At 39.7% G+C, this 19,201-nt stretch overlaps 1 protein-coding gene across 1 annotated transcript in view; it reads right to left on the bottom strand.

Moving 5' to 3' along the window:
- Window positions 1-1,597: 1,597 nt before the first annotated feature.
- Window positions 1,598-19,201, bottom strand: part of dnmt1 (DNA (cytosine-5-)-methyltransferase 1) — a 61,489-nt gene continuing 43,885 nt past the window's right edge. The window contains exons 21-34 of the mRNA XM_048521784.2: window positions 16,794-16,970; window positions 14,173-14,397; window positions 13,044-13,236; window positions 11,687-11,777; window positions 11,065-11,196; window positions 10,031-10,313; window positions 8,874-9,015; window positions 7,825-7,991; window positions 6,897-7,074; window positions 5,920-6,115; window positions 4,996-5,159; window positions 2,857-2,973; window positions 2,168-2,258; window positions 1,598-1,909 (exon numbers count right to left, since the gene is read on the bottom strand). Of these exons, the coding sequence (XP_048377741.2) occupies window positions 1,872-1,909; window positions 2,168-2,258; window positions 2,857-2,973; window positions 4,996-5,159; window positions 5,920-6,115; window positions 6,897-7,074; window positions 7,825-7,991; window positions 8,874-9,015; window positions 10,031-10,313; window positions 11,065-11,196; window positions 11,687-11,777; window positions 13,044-13,236; window positions 14,173-14,397; window positions 16,794-16,970 (2,194 nt within the window). The 3' untranslated portion in view covers window positions 1,598-1,871. The remainder of the gene's footprint in view (window positions 1,910-2,167; window positions 2,259-2,856; window positions 2,974-4,995; window positions 5,160-5,919; window positions 6,116-6,896; window positions 7,075-7,824; window positions 7,992-8,873; window positions 9,016-10,030; window positions 10,314-11,064; window positions 11,197-11,686; window positions 11,778-13,043; window positions 13,237-14,172; window positions 14,398-16,793; window positions 16,971-19,201) is intronic.

Genomic DNA, 19,201 nt, shown 5'->3' with positions numbered 1-19,201 from the left:
TAAATTTGTGGATGACTCAAAAATTGGAGGTGTAGTAGACAGCAAAGGTTACCTCAGAGTACAATGGACCTTGATCGGCTGGGCCAATGGGCTGAGTGTGGCAGATGGAGTTACGTTTAGATAAATGTGAGGTGCTACATTTTGGAAAAACACATCAGGACAGGACTTATACACTTGATGGTAAGCTTCTGGGGAGTGTTGCTGAAGGGAGACTTTGGAGTGCAGGTTTGTAGTTCCTTGAAAGTGGAATCACAGGTAGATAGGATAGCAAAGAAGGTATTTGGTATGCTTGCCTTTATTGGTCAATGCATTAGGTATAGGAATTAAGAGATCATGTCAGGTCTGTACAGGATATGGGTTAGGCCACTTTTGGAATACTGCATGCAAGTCTGGTCTCCCTGCTATAAGAAGGATGTTGTGAAAGTTGAAATGATTCAAAGAAGATTTGCAAGGGTTGAGTGATTTGAGCTGCAGGGAGAGGCTGAATAAGCTGGGGCTATTTTCTCCAGAGCATCGAAGGCTGAGGGGTAACCCAATAGAAGTTTATAAAATCATGAGCATGGTTAGGGTGAATAGCCAGGATCTTTTCCCTTGGGAGGGAAGGGGGGGGTCCAAAATTCCAGGGCATTGGTTTAAGGGGCAGTGTTTTCATGCAGAGGGTGCTTTGTGCATGGAACAAGCTGCCAGAGGAAGTGGTGGAGGCTGGTACAGTTATAACATTTAAAAGGCAACTGGATGGGTACATGAATAGGAAGGCTTTAGAGGGATATGGGCCCAATGGGACAAAATTAATTTAGGATATCTGGTTGGCAATGGACAAGTTGGACCGAAGGTTCTGTATTGTATAGCTGTATGACTATGAAAATAAGGCTGAGAATTTAAAATTTGAAGCATTGGGGTGTCAAACCCTGCAAGGACAAGAGTATAGGAAGGAGAGTTGGTCATTTTAAAGTTATGAATGACTGTAGTATGACTGACTACTAAGTAGTCTTTGTATCAACATTTCCTTTAGACGTGGCAAATTCCAATAAATCTGCTATAAGAATTCTGTTGAAGGAAGAGAGGGTATGTTGTTCAGGCCAAGACTATATAAATGTCAATTTATTTTAATATTGTGTGAAATGTTTTTATGGCCATATCCACTCGAATTACTGCTTTCAATGTCTTGTGTCATAGATACAATACAACATAAGGCATACAAATGAAAAGCAGCTTTAATTAGATCATGGTGAAAAATGCAATTTCATCTTGATTTGAATTTGTAAAGATTACTGAAATGCGTTTCAAAAGATGTAAAACATTAAAATCTCTGAATTATAATTGCATTGAAGTTGGGCAGATGTTGTGAATCTAGAGGAAGGCAGTATTCAAAAGATTTGACAGACAGTCACAAAATTAGGATGAGTGACAAAGTCTTGTTAAACAAGCTCATTTAAAAAGGAATATCTCAGACAAGAGATAGAGAGAATGGTTTAAGAATATATACCAGATCTTGGGACTATTATGTTTTGGCTGTTTGATAATGGACAAGTGAAAACTAAAAGCAGACAGGGCATCAGCATTCCACTTAATAAAATGTATTTATTGGAAGAAATATTACAACATATAAAAACTACAAGTTTATTAAACATATGAATTACCACTGAAGAAAGTGGGCAATTATTCAAATACTGAGCATTTAAAACCATGTTAAAATCCACAATGCATGACAGCACTGCACAATTGAGAAGAATGTTCATTAACTAAAAACAATGTTACATCTTCCTTGGCAACTCCATGCCAGCCAGTTAAAAAAGACACTTTTTCACGGAATATTCACAGGATATTTTGTGCATGACAGTCTAGGAACATCAAGCTGAAGGAGATGAGAATCAGTTCGTAGTGTCCATTGTCTCTACTTTGACAGACTCTATTAGAGAGGAAAAAAAAAAGTCATTGAGAACTGAACTATTGTAACTACTTTGCTATATCTCTTGTATGGTGAGCTGAAGAAATTATATCATATGTAGCCCCACTATTCCTTAACGGCAGATCTATGTACTGATCTGGTTCTTTTTTCAAAACTCCATTGTCAGGGTGAAGTGTCTGACCAAAACATACATGATCACACTGGCTTGAAAGCTTGGTTATAATACTGACATCGCTGTCCACATTTCAACCTCGTTACCTGCTGTATTCTTTTTCTTCTTTTCAACCATACTCAGCCTAATTTCCAGACCGATAGCTTTAGCCAGAGGAGGTGGTACTGCATTGCCAACCTGTAGTTTCAGAAAAATAAATTTTAATAACGAGTGGTACAAAGCTTAATTACTGTCAGTAATTTTGGGAGATTTAACGGCACCGCTGTCAGTACATAGTAGGTATTTTTGTGACTTGACATTTAAAACCATCTCCACCACACAGAATGCAAAAGCTATCTGCTGCTGGTCCAACAAACTGTACTGTCCACTGGCAGCAGGTTTACTGTAAACCCAGTACTTAGACAAACTCCAGCCAGTCCTCTGCCAATGACAAGATTAACAAGACAGTCACTTCCCCTGATCTGACAGTCAGAGTCCTGGGAAGAACTACAAAGATTATTTTATTCCAGGATCCTGGTAAATTTCAACAGTTGTTTGTTTCCTGCCAGAAACAATGTGCAAATATATTCTAGGACCCTCTACTAAAAAAAACATGCAGTGTAAATTACAGTTCAATGTGAAGCTAAGCAGCCTCAAAAGATTAACTGCTGCATTAAGTCGTTGCAAGACTGTAGATGTAGTATTAATCATCTAATTCACCCAACAAACACTTCTCAGCTACAACGATCTTAACATGTTGCTGTTAACAATTGGTGTGAAATTCTGAAATACTCACTTGTCTGTGCTTGTCCAAAATGTTTCCAAATAGCCTGTACGTATCTGGGAATCCCTGGGAGCGTGCACATTCCCTCACGCTTACTACACGGTGCTGTTCAGGATGCAACACACGACCCTGGAACACAGAAAACCATATTAGATACTATAGGACCGAAACCCATCCCGGGACAAAGGCTTGGGAGGCAAGCAGGATTCAGGCAAGTGGAAGACTTCTTTTCAAACAACCGTTTAATGTAGAGAGAAGGCCAAAGAATTTGCCTGAATCTGGCCTCGACACGAGAACCCAATAGTTTTCTTAATCTACGGCTAAAATCAGAAGAGAGATCAACGACACGCTGATTTTTTTTTAAACAGTGAAATACAGCATTTTTATAACAGCGAGGTCACTGTATCCTTCTCCCTTATTCCACACACCCATTCCCATGCAACTCAATAACGGCATTCTTATGGACAGCCCCAGATTACCATGACCTCATGGGGTTTAACAGACATTGAAATCGCCTGGCCTTGGGATCTTTCTCTGCATCCTATTAATTCACATTCCAGAATTACAATTTATACTCCTTTGGGTCTGTCCTAGACTTGCTTATCTGTAAGGGTTGCTTGAATTCTGTTATTCATTGTATGCCATGTGCTATCTCAATCAAATTCAGTTATTCCTCACATTTTCCACTGTCCCAAATATGTATATAGAAAAATACAAAAGACAGTTGGTTTTAACTAACTATTACAAGATTGTAACTAATAAATTGCGAACAAACTATTTTGTTTGGGGTGTACCAGACATCTTGTTAGAGATGTGAGAAAGCAGTTCCTGAGACTAATTAACTTTCACATCTAGATTTAAATGATTTTTTGCCCTTATGAGTCATAGAGAGTCCTACACTGCAGAAACAGACCCTTCGGTTCAACTCATCCCTGCTGATCAAGTTTCCCAAACTCCATTTGCCTGCGTTTGGCCCATATCCCTCTAAACCTTTCCCATTCATCTACCTGTCCAAATATCTTGCAAATATTGTAACTTGAGAAATTTAGTCACCAACCTAATCAGTCTGCATCCCAGCAAATCCTTCAAACAACGTGCTATTAACTAAGGCACAAATAAATTGTACAGGTCAACATGCACAAGTCCCTTGCTCTTCAAAATTGTCTTTTTACGTCCACTTAACAGAGCAAATTCAGTTTAAGGTCTTGTCGAAAACACGCATCTTTGACAGTGTGGCACTCACTAATGCAATAGAAGTGTCAGGTGTCTAAAAATAATTTTCGTTTTGTACAAACTTCTATTATACTTACGGTTATACGTGTATCTAGACGTATGTTGAAATCTATATGATTATCTGGAGAATCTTTAACTAGAACCTATTTCTTAATATTATGAATAAGTTTAAAAGAACAATTAATTACTACAAAATAACTTTAGCTGTTGTTTTCACTGCTATTTAATGAGTTAGGCTGGCTGGTTCATCGGCTGAAATTTACACCCCTTGTTCTAACTGCTGCTGTTTATCTAGTGGGACAACATCCTTCCATTAATGAGGCTGGAATCAATCACTGGTCTATCCTAAGTTTGATAACAGGATGCCTGTCGCAGACCGTTGCTTGTGGGCCTCCCGTTCACCTTGGTGTAGCTCTGTTCAAAAGCTTCTGTTATATTTCACTTAAATGCTGGAGCAGGTTGTTTTATTCTGTTCAGCCCTTGCTGACCATATGGGCTGGCCTTACAGATGCTATCCATAATATTATTATTCAGCTCTTATCACTCTTGAAAGCCCCCAACATGGAGACAAGTTATTTCCTTCACAATCAGTCGCATTCCTGTCCTGAATACTTATTAGAACACAAAGCACCATAGCATAGATGTACTCATTCCTCATCAGGCAACATGCACGGGATGCACTCTGCAGCAGAAAGAATTTAACATTCAAGGAGTCAGGATTAAATATTCCCAACTGTAGCTGGAATCAGAGTCCACCTGATAGTATGGCTGATACAACATGAGTTGCTGCCTTTACCACCAACTAGGCCATCAAAAAAGCTCAATAAGTTTGTTAATGGGATGTAAAACTTATAAACTACAGGCTGCAGTGCGTGTCAGGTTATTGCAGGCAAAGCTTGAGCAGAAACCATGATTTACCTGTTTACCCATAGGTTCTGGATTGGTGACTGTTGTACTGAAAAATCCATCCCACTCCAGCCTACCATATAGACCAGCCCAGTGATTGTGCCTGTTTCCAGTGTGGGGGAGACACCATGGAATGAGTGTGTTGAACTGCCTATCAGCTGAGTCACACTGTTTACCTGAAAAACAAAACAAGTTAACAATAAGCTGGGTTCTTGTAATTGTGTATGGTTTGGTGTGGCATTTAGTCCTTAGAGAAGGGAGGATAATGTACAGGAGACAAGGAAACACTCAACATTAAATACTTTAAGTTACTTCAAGAAATATGAAAGATTTGAAAAAACATTTTAAATGAAAATTTAAATTTTGCAACAGAACCAGGTTGTCGTGAGGCAATTGACTAAAAGAATGGAAAGTTGAAAACTACCATATTTTTGCAGAAGGTAATTTGGAGAAATTTGTGTGCTGTGATGAACAGCTATTAAAAATATTCGTCTTAGAAGAAAGAAAACTGCGTCACCATCCTAGGCTGAACCAGAACGTTCATGTTCTCTGATCCAGAATCGAGGACCCATTCATATAAGTCTTCTCTATCACAAAAATCCCCAGTTAATTATCTCCCCATAACATCGTTCCTAAAGCATGAAGTCCAGAATTGAAAATAATTACTTTACCCGAGACCTAACCAGTTCAGGTTCAACATTACACCCGATTTTTGACTGATACCTATATTCTTAACACAGAGAATCCAGTTGCCTTTCTGAACAACTTGTCCCATCGCTTAGATTTTAATGCCTGTGAACACCAAGAGCTCTGTTCCAACACCCACAACAAAATTACACCATCTAGTTTATATTGCCACATTCTTTCTCTCAAAATACAAAGTGTTCATGTGTACACATGCCTGAAAATGGACAGTTTCTTCCATCCTCCACTCACCTTCTGCACAAGAGCACACTCCACGCAGCATGCCAGCGCTGCTAGGTCCGTTCTTTTTGTCATGATGTGTGTACCTCAGCTTTTTGGTAGTGGTGCCATCCGAAAGGCGTACTTCAATATTGGGAAGATCACGCCAGTCTGACCCTGGAGCAAGGGGGATGTGCCGCATTCTGCCTGCCACTAAGGCACTCATATCCTGCAGAGAGATGGTTAGAGGAGATAAATAAGGAGATATGGTATGGCAGAAATAAACTGAAGATGTCTAAATTTTAAAATCTGGAGAAGCCAATAAGGATGGGACTGAAGGACATCAGAAATACAACAGAAGGAAGGTCAACTGAATCTATAATATTTTTGTTAAGCTGTAAACTGGCATAATGAACAATACATATAAAAACAAAAGCAAAAAGAAGAGGAAAGGATTGGGGTCAAAAATCAGGGGGTTATGTTGAACCTGAACTGTTTAGGCCTCAGGTATTAAGCTTTCATTAGGATGTCATGGGGAGATTTTTTTTGTAATAGAGAAGACTTACATGAATGGATCCTCAATTCTAGATCAGTTAGGATGTGAACATTCAACCTAGGATGGTGACTAGGAAGTAAGATTTAAATTGTGATAATCCAGGTTCTAAGTAGATTTGGGAGGGGAGAGAGAGAGAGACACACACACACAATCTACGAAAAACACAATTTTCTCTTTAAGAGAGGATAGTAAGTGTTTCGGTTAATGGGTAAAGTAAAGCAATGTAGCCCGTAAGAGATGGTAACCTGAGAGAACTGGGAAACTAAACTGTTTGATCTTATTCCCTGACCTCGAATCCTTTGCCCTTGATCTGCAATGATTGCAGGCTTTCTAGTTGGTGTCAACTTTCTTAAGAACATAAGAAAAAGGAGCAGCATTAGACCATTTATGCCTGCTGTGCTGTTCCATGAGATAATACAGTACAAAGTTGAGTCAGCTGTAAAAATTCACCTACCTTGCAGATGTGATCCCGCAAAATGGGCTGGTACTGTGTGCCCCGAATTTGTCGCTGGAACCAGGACTGTGGTTCACCATTATAGGAGATTTCCAGTGCAGAAGCTCCATTACGGATTTCAGGGAGATCAGACATGGTATCCCTTACAGTGATGGTTCTGAATGGAGCAGACTTTATCCTTTGGAAGATTTAACATATATATTTAAAAATGGTGCTTCTCTTAATATCATTTCATATTAACTGCAAGTTGGAAAGAACTTCATATGCTAAGTTAGCACACAGTACGTTGCTGAGCTGCACCAGATGGGTTCCATGTTTAACCATCAACTAGCGGCAAGTTAACTGTCTTCAGTCAACATGGAGTTGGATTAAGTATTAGTTAATGTAACAGGTGCTGTGTAGTGGCAAACACATGCAGGCTAAAAATGAAACTTTAGACAGCTAATGCACTACATTTTAGAAACCTTTTGGGGAAGGACTGATAGAAGTTTTGTGTAAAATGAATGCATGGTGTGTCTGTTAAGGAAGAAACAATAGTTTATCTATTACTCTATACCTAACATGCAGCCATAAACTTTACAGCTCAATTTTTGCAGGTTAATGGAGCCTCAATGGAATGTTACAGAGGTGCCAGCGGCCTGGGTTGGATTAATTGATCTCAGCTGGGATGTTCAGCAGTGGGAATAAGACTAAGACTATCACCTACTGTCTAGTAAATCCCTACCAGTACGTGCATGCAGATTTCAGTCTGGGTGGTGATGCCATTTGTGGTTAAACAGTCTATTGCCTATGATGGTCAAGACTAACAAAAGATGTGAATTATTAGAGGGTGTCCAGAACCAATGGCAACCAAATCTGAAGAATACACACCTCCTGGAGAGGAGAACATTGGTCAGACAAAGCAAAGATCTTATGCAGCAATTTTTACCTGGTAATATTGCTGACAAATTTCTTATCATCCACAGCCACACTGAGTTGGCAGGCCCTAGGTGCAAAGACATGTAAAGGCTCTGGGAATAGTGGCAGCTTCTCTCCAGGGGCTGCAGCGAGAATGATAGCTCGCCGACGGGTCTGGGCAACTCCATACTGCCCAGCCTGTGAATAAGAAAACATTCAAAATTCAGAAAGGGATACGCCAGTCTGTTACTGGAAAGACGAAAAGAGCATTTTAAAACAGTGACTTCACATACATGCATCAGTCAGTAGGTCCTGCTCCGCTCCATCTCTATATAGCCGCTATATTCATTGAACCTGAACTAAATTCACCTTCCCTATTCCACGATACAGCCCAGGAGCACCAACTACGTCATTGTTTAATACTAAAAAGTGACAAACTGGGAGAGGAACAGCTGAATGTAAATGCGAGGCTTACAGACCAATTTGTTCTAGAATTGATCCTACCCTAGTCAGTCAAGTTGCCCAATTACAGATGGGTCAACAGCATCAAAAGATTACCACATGCTACAAGTAAGAGACGTTAATCCAAGGTCCTCCAATTGCTATTTAATGGCTCCTATCCAGTGAATGGAACCTTGTAATTGAGGTTTAACTTATCACATTCTCCACAGGTAATCAAGCTTCCAATACTGCTTAGATCTGAATCAGATTCTAGCATCACAGAATAGAGAAGAGAAGGAACAAAACTAATTTCACACATAACTTTGCTACACAGTGCATAAGCAGATACTTCAGATTTAACAATCTTTCAATTTCACTGATTTTGAGATGTCTCCAATTCAAGAAAATGGGAATTCTTTGACATCTTGTTAGAACATATTGGATAGTATGGTATCACCTTCTCTTAGAAACAAGAACGAACGATTACTGGTCACTGATCTCTTAAATATTGTTATGACTGCTTTCTTAGTTGAGCAGACCATAGACAAAACGATCACAAGCAACAAGAGAAACAGACAATCCCTGGACAAAACACAGTCTGCTGACAGATAAATATTCAAAAGAGGAGCAACAGCTTACCTGTAATACACCAAACGTGCACTGGTAACCCATTCGCACCAGACACCGAAGGGTCAACTTTAAAACCATGGAGCGCTTGAATGAAACAAAGTTCCTCACATTCTCCAACAGGAAAAATCTGGGACGGTAATAGTCACAATAGCTGCAAAGTACAAGAATACAGGTGATTGTAAACTGTGCACAAAACAACTGGAAATGTCCTGTCTGATCAATCATACAGATATATATTTAAAAAGTAGCAATATCTTCCTGTTGTTATTCCAACAGAAAGCCTTGTTGCTACAAAGTCAGAAAAGCAGAAAATCAGAATTTAATAATTTCTTGTTTAGCCGAGGCTTCAGATGAAGAAAAAAGTAATATGAATTTCTGAAGCAAAATATTCTACGCAGTCAGCCCCAAATGCTCACGGGATCAAATCAAACCTAAATCGGTGCTCCAGCCATTGTATTTGGATGAACACTGTCCTCTGAGCAACAAATCAAGGGAATGTTCTCTTCTGTCAAACACGTCACTCACCCACACTCTCTCCCCTAGAACAACCTGTTACTGTCTAAGACCCATTAAAGAACCTAACAGTGATTTCTGTGACACATTACACAATGTAAGCACTTTGAATTCACAATCATCTGTTAGATCAGTCAAGAAATGGACAAAATAAATCACTGAAATAGATGTTAAACCAGTGAGAAAGGTAGATTTCATAGAGACATAGAAGACAGGAACAGGAGGTGAGCCTGCTCCACCATTCTTCATGATCATGGCTGATTGCCCAACTCAATAGCCTAATCATGCTTTCTTCCCAGTGCCTTTGATCCTATTTGCCCCCCCAAGTGCTACTTGCCTCTTTTGGCGTCAACTACTTCCTGTGGTAATGAATTCCACAGGCTCACCACTCTTTGGGTGAAGAAATATCTCATCTCTGTCCTAAATAGTCTACCCCGAATCCTCATAATGTGACCCCTAGTTCTGGACACACACCATTGGGAACATCTTCCGTGCATCTACCTTGTCCAGCCCTGCTAGAATTTTATGAGTCTCTGTGAGATCCCTAATCATTTGTCTGAACTCTAGCAAAAACAATCCCAACCTTGTCAATCCCTCCTTGTATTGTCAGACCTGCCACACCCTCTGCCAGATCCAGTGACCTCTCCACTGACCTGAGATAAGAGACAACGAGAGAGTTCTTGAATTTGGAGTAAGTGCGGGAATTGAAGCGATTCATTCCACTGAAACCCTGACACGGGGGCCCACCACAGAGCAACTCTACATCGCCCTTCTGCGGTAGCTTCTGCCCAAGGGAATTGGTCTTCTCCCCAGCCATGACAAGCTTCAGCAGAACATTGCAGTCCTCAGTGAAAACAGTAGCACCAGGATTATTCAGGCGGAATGCTTGTGCTGCTGGATCCCACATCTCAATAGCCCACAACGTCTCTGAAATACCTGCAGAAGAGAAGAGGCAGTCTTCAAGTTACTTCTTAGAAACTTACAGGACACTAGGCCACCATTTGGCCTATGCTGGCTTTCTGGAAGAACTGTCAAGTTAGTCCCACATTCCAGCTTGCCCCATAACTTGATAACTTGTTGGACTTGAGTGCGGTAAAGTGTACAAAGTCATAACGTGGCCTGAATCAGAAAAAAACGTCACTGAATTCTGGCACACATTAAAATATTGTAATCTGTGACATTACTGGCTTTATGAACTACTCTTGTTAAATTCTGTTACAAAAATACGTATTCAACTCCTCCCCTCCCTAAATACAAAAAGTAATTTTTTTGAACTTTTGAATTGAAACACAAAACCACATTGTTCTGCAATTTGAATTTGCCAGTTCTGCCGTGATGAGAATCAATTCTTAATCCACCACTGAGGAAGGAGAACTCTAAAGCTTTTTGAAGTGAAATAACCAAAATCCGACTGAAAGGGTGGATCACAGGAAAGATCAGATAGCCACAACTGCTGGATTGCTGGACACTTGCATATGTTCATACAGCAATTCTGGTGATTAAACAAACTGTGACATGCCAGCGAACTTTAGTAAAAATACCACGCCAAACAGTTTAATTACTCATGATGCCACACTGCATCAAATGTACAGTTTTCTGAGATCTTTAGTTGTCCATATTTGTAGAATGCAACTTCTCAGTTACTTGTTTGATTATGCCAAGTATCATTTCTCCCTGTAAAACCAACCTGCCTGATGAAATCCTTCAGAGAGACCCCCACAACCTGAGAAAACATCAAGACTCCGAAGCTTTTCCAATTTGTTGTCTGCCTCAGGCTCAGTCTGTTCAGGTTCAGCTGTAGATTTTGCCTTTCCTTTTCCTACAAGGAAACAAAACAAAAATCAAAACCTACAAAACCTCAAATAAAACTCTGGTTTCACAATACATTTACAACTGTATAAGAATAGACCTTTCTTTTCTCCATTCAGATACATCCAACTACTTCAACTAGAATTCATTCACTGACTGACAATGTTGTTGTTCTTAGTTTGAGAGTTAACATCACAAATATTGTTGGAAGAGTATAGTACTGCTAAACTAATCAAAGCATCACAGATACATCTGACAGTGTCTGCAACGACAGTTACAGATAGGTTTGGCAGACATCTTTAACCCAAGAATACAAAAACTAATCACTGTGTGAAATCTAACGTTTGATGAGATTATTCTAAGACTGAAGTCATTTGGGGACCAAACGAGACCCTCTGATCTGTCCACACCTTGCAGCCTCTGGGAAAAAACCTTACAAAATCACATCTATCACTTTACAGTAACATCACAAGAGACTAGAAATATTCAAAATTATTTACCTTTGCCTTTCCCTTTCCCCTTGCCTTTGTTTGCTGAACTGCGGGCACGATTTGGTGGATCTTCAAAGGTTTTTAACTTAGCATTGTATGCCTGTAAGTTAAACAAACAGTTTATGATCTTAACCGACATCCAATGCAAAAAGCTGTTTGCTATTCAAAGTTTATCAAAAATAACTAGTAACCATCACCAGTCCAGCTGAAATGGACTTGAGTCCTTCACAATTGAATTAAAGATTCTCAATTGCAAAAAAAAGAAAATGCCCCGAAATCTCAATCTATCCCCTTAATCGGTTTGGTATTTACTCAAAAAGTGCTGGTGAAACTCAACAGATCTGGCAGCAGCTACAGAGACAGAAACAGAGTTAACATTGAGTCCAGTGACTCAAATGGAGATGTTGAGGTCAATATTCTGTCCTGTTGGCTGTAAAGTGCCGAAGTGGAAAATGACATTCTTCTCCTCTGGTGTACGTTGAATTCACTGGAACACTGCAGTAAGCCTAGAATGGCAGGTGTTACTAGACCCAAAACATTAACTCTGCTTTCCTCCACAGATGTTGCCAGACCTGCTGGTTTTCTCAAACAATTTCTGTTTATGTTTGTGATGGAAGTTTTTGCAATGGGAGCAAAATAGCTTATTGAAATGACAAACTACTGGAAGACTGAAGTTACTCTTATGGACAGAGAGAAAAAGTGAAAGCTGTGATTGGTCCCACCAACATAAAGGAAACTGCATTGTAAGAAACAAGTACAATAGGCTAGATTGAAAGCAGTAAAACACTACTTCACCTGGAAGCTGTATTTAGCACCTTGGACAGTGAGGAGTGAGGTAGTAAAAAGAGCAAAAGCAGCACTTTTAACAGTTGTATGAGAAGGTGAGGAAGTGTTAGGAGTGAACCATCCCTATGAAATGCTGACAGTGAAAGGCTGGGGAACATATGTTTGGTTGATACAGTGTGGAGCTGGAGGAATACAGCGGGTCAGGTAGCATCAGAATTGATGTTTCAGGTCGGGATCCTTCATGATGATCCTTCTTGAAGGGTCCTGACCCAAAATGCTGCCTCTCCTGCTCCTCTGATGCTGGCTGACCTGCTGTGTTCCCCCAGCTCCAACAACGTACTGACTCTGACTCCAGCATCTGTAGTCCTTGCTATCTCCAACATGTGTTTGATGTTGGAGGCGCTAGAAATGGCAGAGGAGTTTCTGTTTACACAAGGCATTCTGCCGCATTCCAATGCATGAATCTTTGTGCCACTTAACTGATCCTTTTGTTGGAATAATGTTCATCAGATAAGACCTGGAGAAAGTGGCAGAACAACTCCATTAGAATTTAAAAGCTCATTGTTTTAAAAGGTCTAACCTCTAAGAAATAGAATCTGTCTGACGCTCCAGCAGAATACTCCTGAATGGACACAGTAAGATCTTCTCCATATTCCACAGTACAGCGTCCCTGAACATCTTTGAAATCCACAATCACCTCTTCGTCACTCCAATACAACAAGTTGATATCAGTGTGGTAACTGGCTTTAAGCCCTTTGTGTGTGTTCTCAGCTCTGAAAGAAAAAATTCCAATTAGTTGCAGTGTAAAGAAGCACAACTCAAACTCTCTAAGCATTACAAAATGGAACTCTTGCCTAAAACGGGCAAGTCAAGCAGATCTTTCAATGGAAACACACATTAAGTCAGAAGTTAATTTCTGGTGTTGGGTGTGACAGCTAGGATCACTTGGCAGCACTGATCACACGATTCATGGAATATTCTGGATCAGTACTTAATCCAAGACCTTAGATTATTTGTTCATGCAGCCAATGCTGATCCTATAGCACTATACAAAGACAGAAAAGTTCTGCCAGTGTCTCAGAAAATACTACTCCTGTAAACTGACTTTTGGATCTTGCTATGTAAATAATAGCTTCTGTATCTGCCAACAGAAAGTTCCTCACACATCCAAAGAAACAACCAGATACATACCAAAGCCCCTGGCTGCAGAACTGAAACTTTAAGGTACTGCCTCAGCATCTCAGACTTAAGTAGTGAGAAATTTCTTCGTTCAAGATGTTGTTTGATGGACGGTTGGGCAGTAAAAGATTCAAGATATGTGGGATTCAGGAAAGCAGAGTTTATTTAACATTTACTCATGGTCTTATTGCATAGTGCAAGAGGTTCAATCAGATGTTGAGTTGTCCCATGCTCTTATTTATGTCATTGAATTTCTTAAAAGATAACTTTTGTACCTCCTGGATACTGGCAGCCAGTTTGCTCAGTGTTGAGAGCAAAAACCTGACTACTTCTTAGAAGATGTCTGATGCTTCCTCAGTACCCCATTTGGCATAGAAGGTATCTCCCTAAATCTGTGGCCAGACAAGCAGGATAAACTGGAAGGTGCAGATACAAACCAAACATGGGATTATCATCAATTCATAGAACACACAGTACTCGAACGAGATAGTTAATATTTGCTGCAGCGTGGTGTTTTGGGATCTGCTCACCTATAGAATTTATTGATACGCAGCTTAATATCTGCTTCGTTTGGTTTTCCATTACTTCGCTTGTGACAGAAGATTTCTTGAATGCGGCCAATTCGAAATGGGTCAGGTGCATCTAGGTTGCTGCCCTTAATATAGTCAGAGGATTTGCGGTAGTATTCAGGGTAAAGGTCTTCATCCACATCATCTTTCTTTATCGGTCGCTTTCCAGGACTGGATGGTTTCACACTAAACAAAAGATATCAAAAGGTTATAAAATTACCAGAGGACCAGGTTGTAATAATCTCTTCAAACAAATCTGATTTTTTCTCCTTTTAGTGTGTTCCTTCATCTTACACTCACTTTTTAACATAACTAACCAATTAACAATTTTTGAAGAAGAGTCCTGACCTGAAAGGTCAGCTTTCCTGTTCCTCTGGTGCTGCCTGGCCTGCTGTGTTCCTCCAGCTCCACACTGTTATCTCTGACTCCAGCACCGGCAGTTCTTACTATCTTCAATTAACAACTCAGATCATTTCTAAATTTACCATACAATATCTTGAAACAGTAAGAACTGCACTTGAATACAAAACAAAAAATAAGTTGGAAAAACTCAGGTCAGGCAATATTTGTGGGCAGAATGTGAATTGATGCTTCAGGCCAATGATCTGTGGTCAACTGAAGATAGATAGAAATGTAAGAGGTTTCAAAACAGGTGGGATGGATCAATAAGAACAAAGGAGAAGATCTGTGATACAGTGAAGACCAAGAATACTGATGTAAAAATATATCACCATCCTGTCAGTGTTTTTGGGTTTGTTGTAACTACTTGTGGTTTTTGTTTTTAATTGGCAAATTGATGGAAGAAGAAACTGTAGCTAATGCAGCATTTCTCATATGCTCAAATCATGACCTTCACAGACAACAAAATGCCTGAATCTTAGTAAGATGGAGAAGAATGCACTCTGTAAAACACTGGTAAGTCAGCTCAAATGGAAACTGATTTGACATTTTTGATTTTTATATGAAACAGAAAGAGAAAGCTTGGCCCACTTTAGATGAGGCCTTTAAACAATTATAATTATATATTAGAATGAATACATATATTTGTACAATAGTAGTTTTAACATACTAAATACTGGAAATTTTCATTAGATTTCTGGAGACAGTCAGCTTTGGACACAGAGATTGGTTCTGATAAACATCCTTAGAGAACCTTGATAAGGGTACCAGTTAGCATCTGGAAAATTTCTTGCAAGGGACATAAAACTCGGTATTGGAATGTGGGCCATACGATGTATTGTAAAAGCCCAAGGACAGGTGATGGGGGAGCTGGCAAACATCACGAGATGATGGGAGAACCTACGGTTGGACATGAAGTTGTCCATCATTGATCGTGTATTCGTAGGACTGGATGTATAGGCCAGAGGGGATATGGCAAGCGCTGATGTCAATGCTGCATGAAACCATTGTAGCACAGTATGTATCAATATCCTGTATTTTACTGGAAAAAGTAGACTGTCCTAGAAACCTCTCCTATGCTATGTATTAAGGAGCTCCAAATAAAGATCATTTGTACTAATGATCATAGGACTTAGACTCCTCTTTCAAATCCCTCTCAAACAGGGTCACAGTCCTGGAACTTTGTAGGTCTACCAATAGCAAACAGACTGCAGTGGTTCAAGGCGGCAGCTCACCATCATCTTCTCAAGGGCAACTGGGGATGGGCAATAAATGCTGGCCTAGCCAGTGATGCCCACATCTCGTGCATGAATAAAGAAATCCAAATATGCAACTGCCAAAGCTGGTTGTAATGGATAGGGTGCAGAAACACAGGTTGCTTCAAAATGAGTTGTCCATAGCTACTTTAAAAACTATCCCTCCATGTTGTATTTAGATGAAGTTTAAAAAAAAAGACAGTGACCAACCCAGCAAAACAAAAGAAAAATATGGAAAGAGATGGAGGCCTCCCCTGAACACTTCTAATTGTAAACTCTTCAATAACATGCAAGTAGCCATTCCTTCATTTACGTGGCAGGTTGTTCAATCATGAGGTTTGGGGCCAGGTTCCACTCCTACTCGAATGCACCATTGTGCAGGGTATCAGAACAGGAAACCAAAGACTAATTCTAGAGCTGAAACTGTTGATAAGACAAGATCAGCTCTAGTTGGCACAAGCGGGAGATTACACAAGACAGTTGTAGCCAACTACTGATTGAAACCTCGATTATATTAATTATTGCAAAATATCACTTTTGCTGGAAACGTGAAACAAAACAGAATGCCAGAGAAACTCAGGATGTCTGGTAGCATCTTTGGAGAGAACCAGGTCTCATTCCCTAGCAGAACTGTACTTCCCCTCCCAACGGACTGCGAAGATTCAAAAATGACACACAGTCTCGGGGCTATGAGGGACAGCAACAAGTGCTGTCCTAGCCAATAATACCGAAATCCTGGGATCTAATTTAAAAAGAAAGGTGTTCGAAAATGCTGAGTTCAAACTTTAAAGTCAACTGCTCCTGCACTAAGACAACAGTAACCTCCACAACATTTGGGTCATGAAATAAGCTCTTCCAGTGCGAATAGACATTACTTTCACAAGCATATGAACAGTTGAGAACTGGTACTGGTCAGCAAAGTACTACCTGAAAGAAAATGCATCTTGTAGCAGGTAAACACCGTCTCCAACTCTATACTGTGTTCCATTCTTAGAAGCCAACGAGTAGAAAATCTTTGAGTCATCTTTCACGTCCATCGCTTCTAGAACTCGTGGCATCTCTTTCTGTCTGATGTCAGCCAAACGAGCACAGCTGTCACAGAATCTAGAAAACCAGCAGCCCAAAGAACTCACAGTTAAGACTAATACTTGTAAAAAGTGACAACATTCAGATCAAAGTTTCAACGTTGCAGAACATTTCCAAATTGAACCAGTGAAGTAAAGGCTTTTTACAGACAGGTCCTCCAAATTAGATATAAAAGTTAAATGTGGAATATATGAGGCAAAGATCGCTATTGCTCTAAGATTTTGCCATTTAAAAAAATTAAGCCTTCACAGGTGAGGCAGTGCCAATACAATTGTCATATAATTACAGATAATGGATAATAATACCAGCTTCTTCATTACCCAAAGGTTACTTTCAGTTCTAAAATATCCACTTCCTGATTTGAATGGCAAAAGGAATCCTGAAGATGTCCAGGTAACAGCTAACAAGTGAACCAAGTAAGATATATGAGAAAACTTGGATGGCAATGGAAATTATCGGGATTCTTTGTTCTATATTCTATTACATCATTGGTTTATGTACATCCATTGATGGATCCACGTAGTCCAATTTACTAAGCTAACTCTTGCTTTCAAGTGGAAATGGTGACGTAGCTCTGCTATCACTGAATAATCAAGAGGCAGAAATTATTGTGTGGTCATGGGTTCAAATCCCACTACGGCAGCTGATAGAAATTAAAGTTATTTAATAAACGTGGGATCGAAAGCTAGTCAGTAATGGTGATCATTAAATTATCTCTGATTATCATGAAAACTCATTTAATTTACTTTTGGAATGAAAAACTGCCAACCTCCATCTATCTGACATGTGACTCCTGATCCATGACAGTATGGCTGAATCTTACCTGCTTCTGAAATGACCTCGCAGCCACTCAGTTCAAGGGCAATTAGGATTGGCACCATTGCTTTCCAGCACTACCTACATTCCTTGATAGCATAAATTTTAAATCATACATCCAATTCCAACTTCAGTCCTTTGGTTATTAAAAAAAAAGCATCGCTTTTTCACACAAATGTAATTATTACTCTGTCTTCAAATCCATCATTTCAAATGTATGAGGTTTTTAAAAACTGATTAACCACAAATTATGTATTGGACCTCAGCAATGTTATGAGGTGGAGGTCGACTCCCCTCTGATAACTAAAACCAAAACACCCAGGGAAGCTCGCCTCGCCTCAGAATCAACTAAAGAAAGAAGTGTGGAGACTGCTATAACCTGCCTCTCACCTCCCAATCGGTTATAAAAGGGAGGATAAATGAAATGAACTCCTGACAGTAACTCTATAATCAACAAATAACAATTTATTTATCTAACTCTAATAGTGAGCAAATTAATAAAACTACTACTTAACTACTAACTATTCCCAAATAAAACAAAATTGTAATGGTAAGCTGTTCCAATAGATACATATCCCATTTATACACACCAAATTAATAAAAAGAAACTTAAGACTTAGTCTCTTGAAATTACAACCAGCATACATCATCCGGAATATTTGGTGCCTTCTCTGCTGTTCTTCAGACAGGAACACTTTTCTCGTCGAATTCTTGTGTTACAAACATTTAGCTAAGAGTGCCATTGTATCTTTAGTCAGATGATGGTTTTCTCAGAATTTAGAGAGCTCAAATAGCCAGTGATTTTCTCTTAGGGCTGCTGCTCGTTAACTGTAAAAGATGGTAGTTACTCTCACATTATTTAAAAATATCCTTTTTTTAAAAAACATCTTGATGACTGATCAATTTCCTACAATAGGACTGATCCTAGGTTGTCAAAACCATTAGATATAAATTTAATTGTTTTTACTGCGGTTGGTTGGCTCGCCGAGGTGATTGTTTCCGCAAATGTTTCATTACCCTGCTGGGTAACATCATCATTGCTGCCTCCGATGAAGCGCTGGTGTGTTTTCACATTTGGTTTTTAAACTCTGGTGTCCATTGAGCTGGATTACCTCACTTATGGTTTTCCTTCGAAATGGAGGGCATATGGGGTCAATCTCTATGTGTTTGTTGATGGCTTTCTTGATGGAGTACCAGGCTTCTAGGAATTCCCATACTTGTCTCTGCTTTGCCTGTCCCAGGATCTTGGTGTTGTCTCAGTCGAACTGGTGGTTCTCCTTATCCATGTGGATAGAGATGAATGAGTGCTGGTCCTGTCTTTTTGTAGTCAATTGATGTTCGTGTACCCTTGTTAATTTCCTCTGTTTGTCCGATGTAGTGTTTGTCACAGTCTCTGCAGGGAATCTTGTATATGACAGTGATCCCGTCCATAG

This window comes from Stegostoma tigrinum, chromosome 35 (assembly GCF_030684315.1).
Source record: "Stegostoma tigrinum isolate sSteTig4 chromosome 35, sSteTig4.hap1, whole genome shotgun sequence".
Classification (NCBI taxonomy): Eukaryota; Metazoa; Chordata; class Chondrichthyes; order Orectolobiformes; family Stegostomatidae; genus Stegostoma; species Stegostoma tigrinum.
Note: the sequence above shows the minus strand (reverse complement) of the source record. Positions and strands in the feature narration are given on the sequence as shown.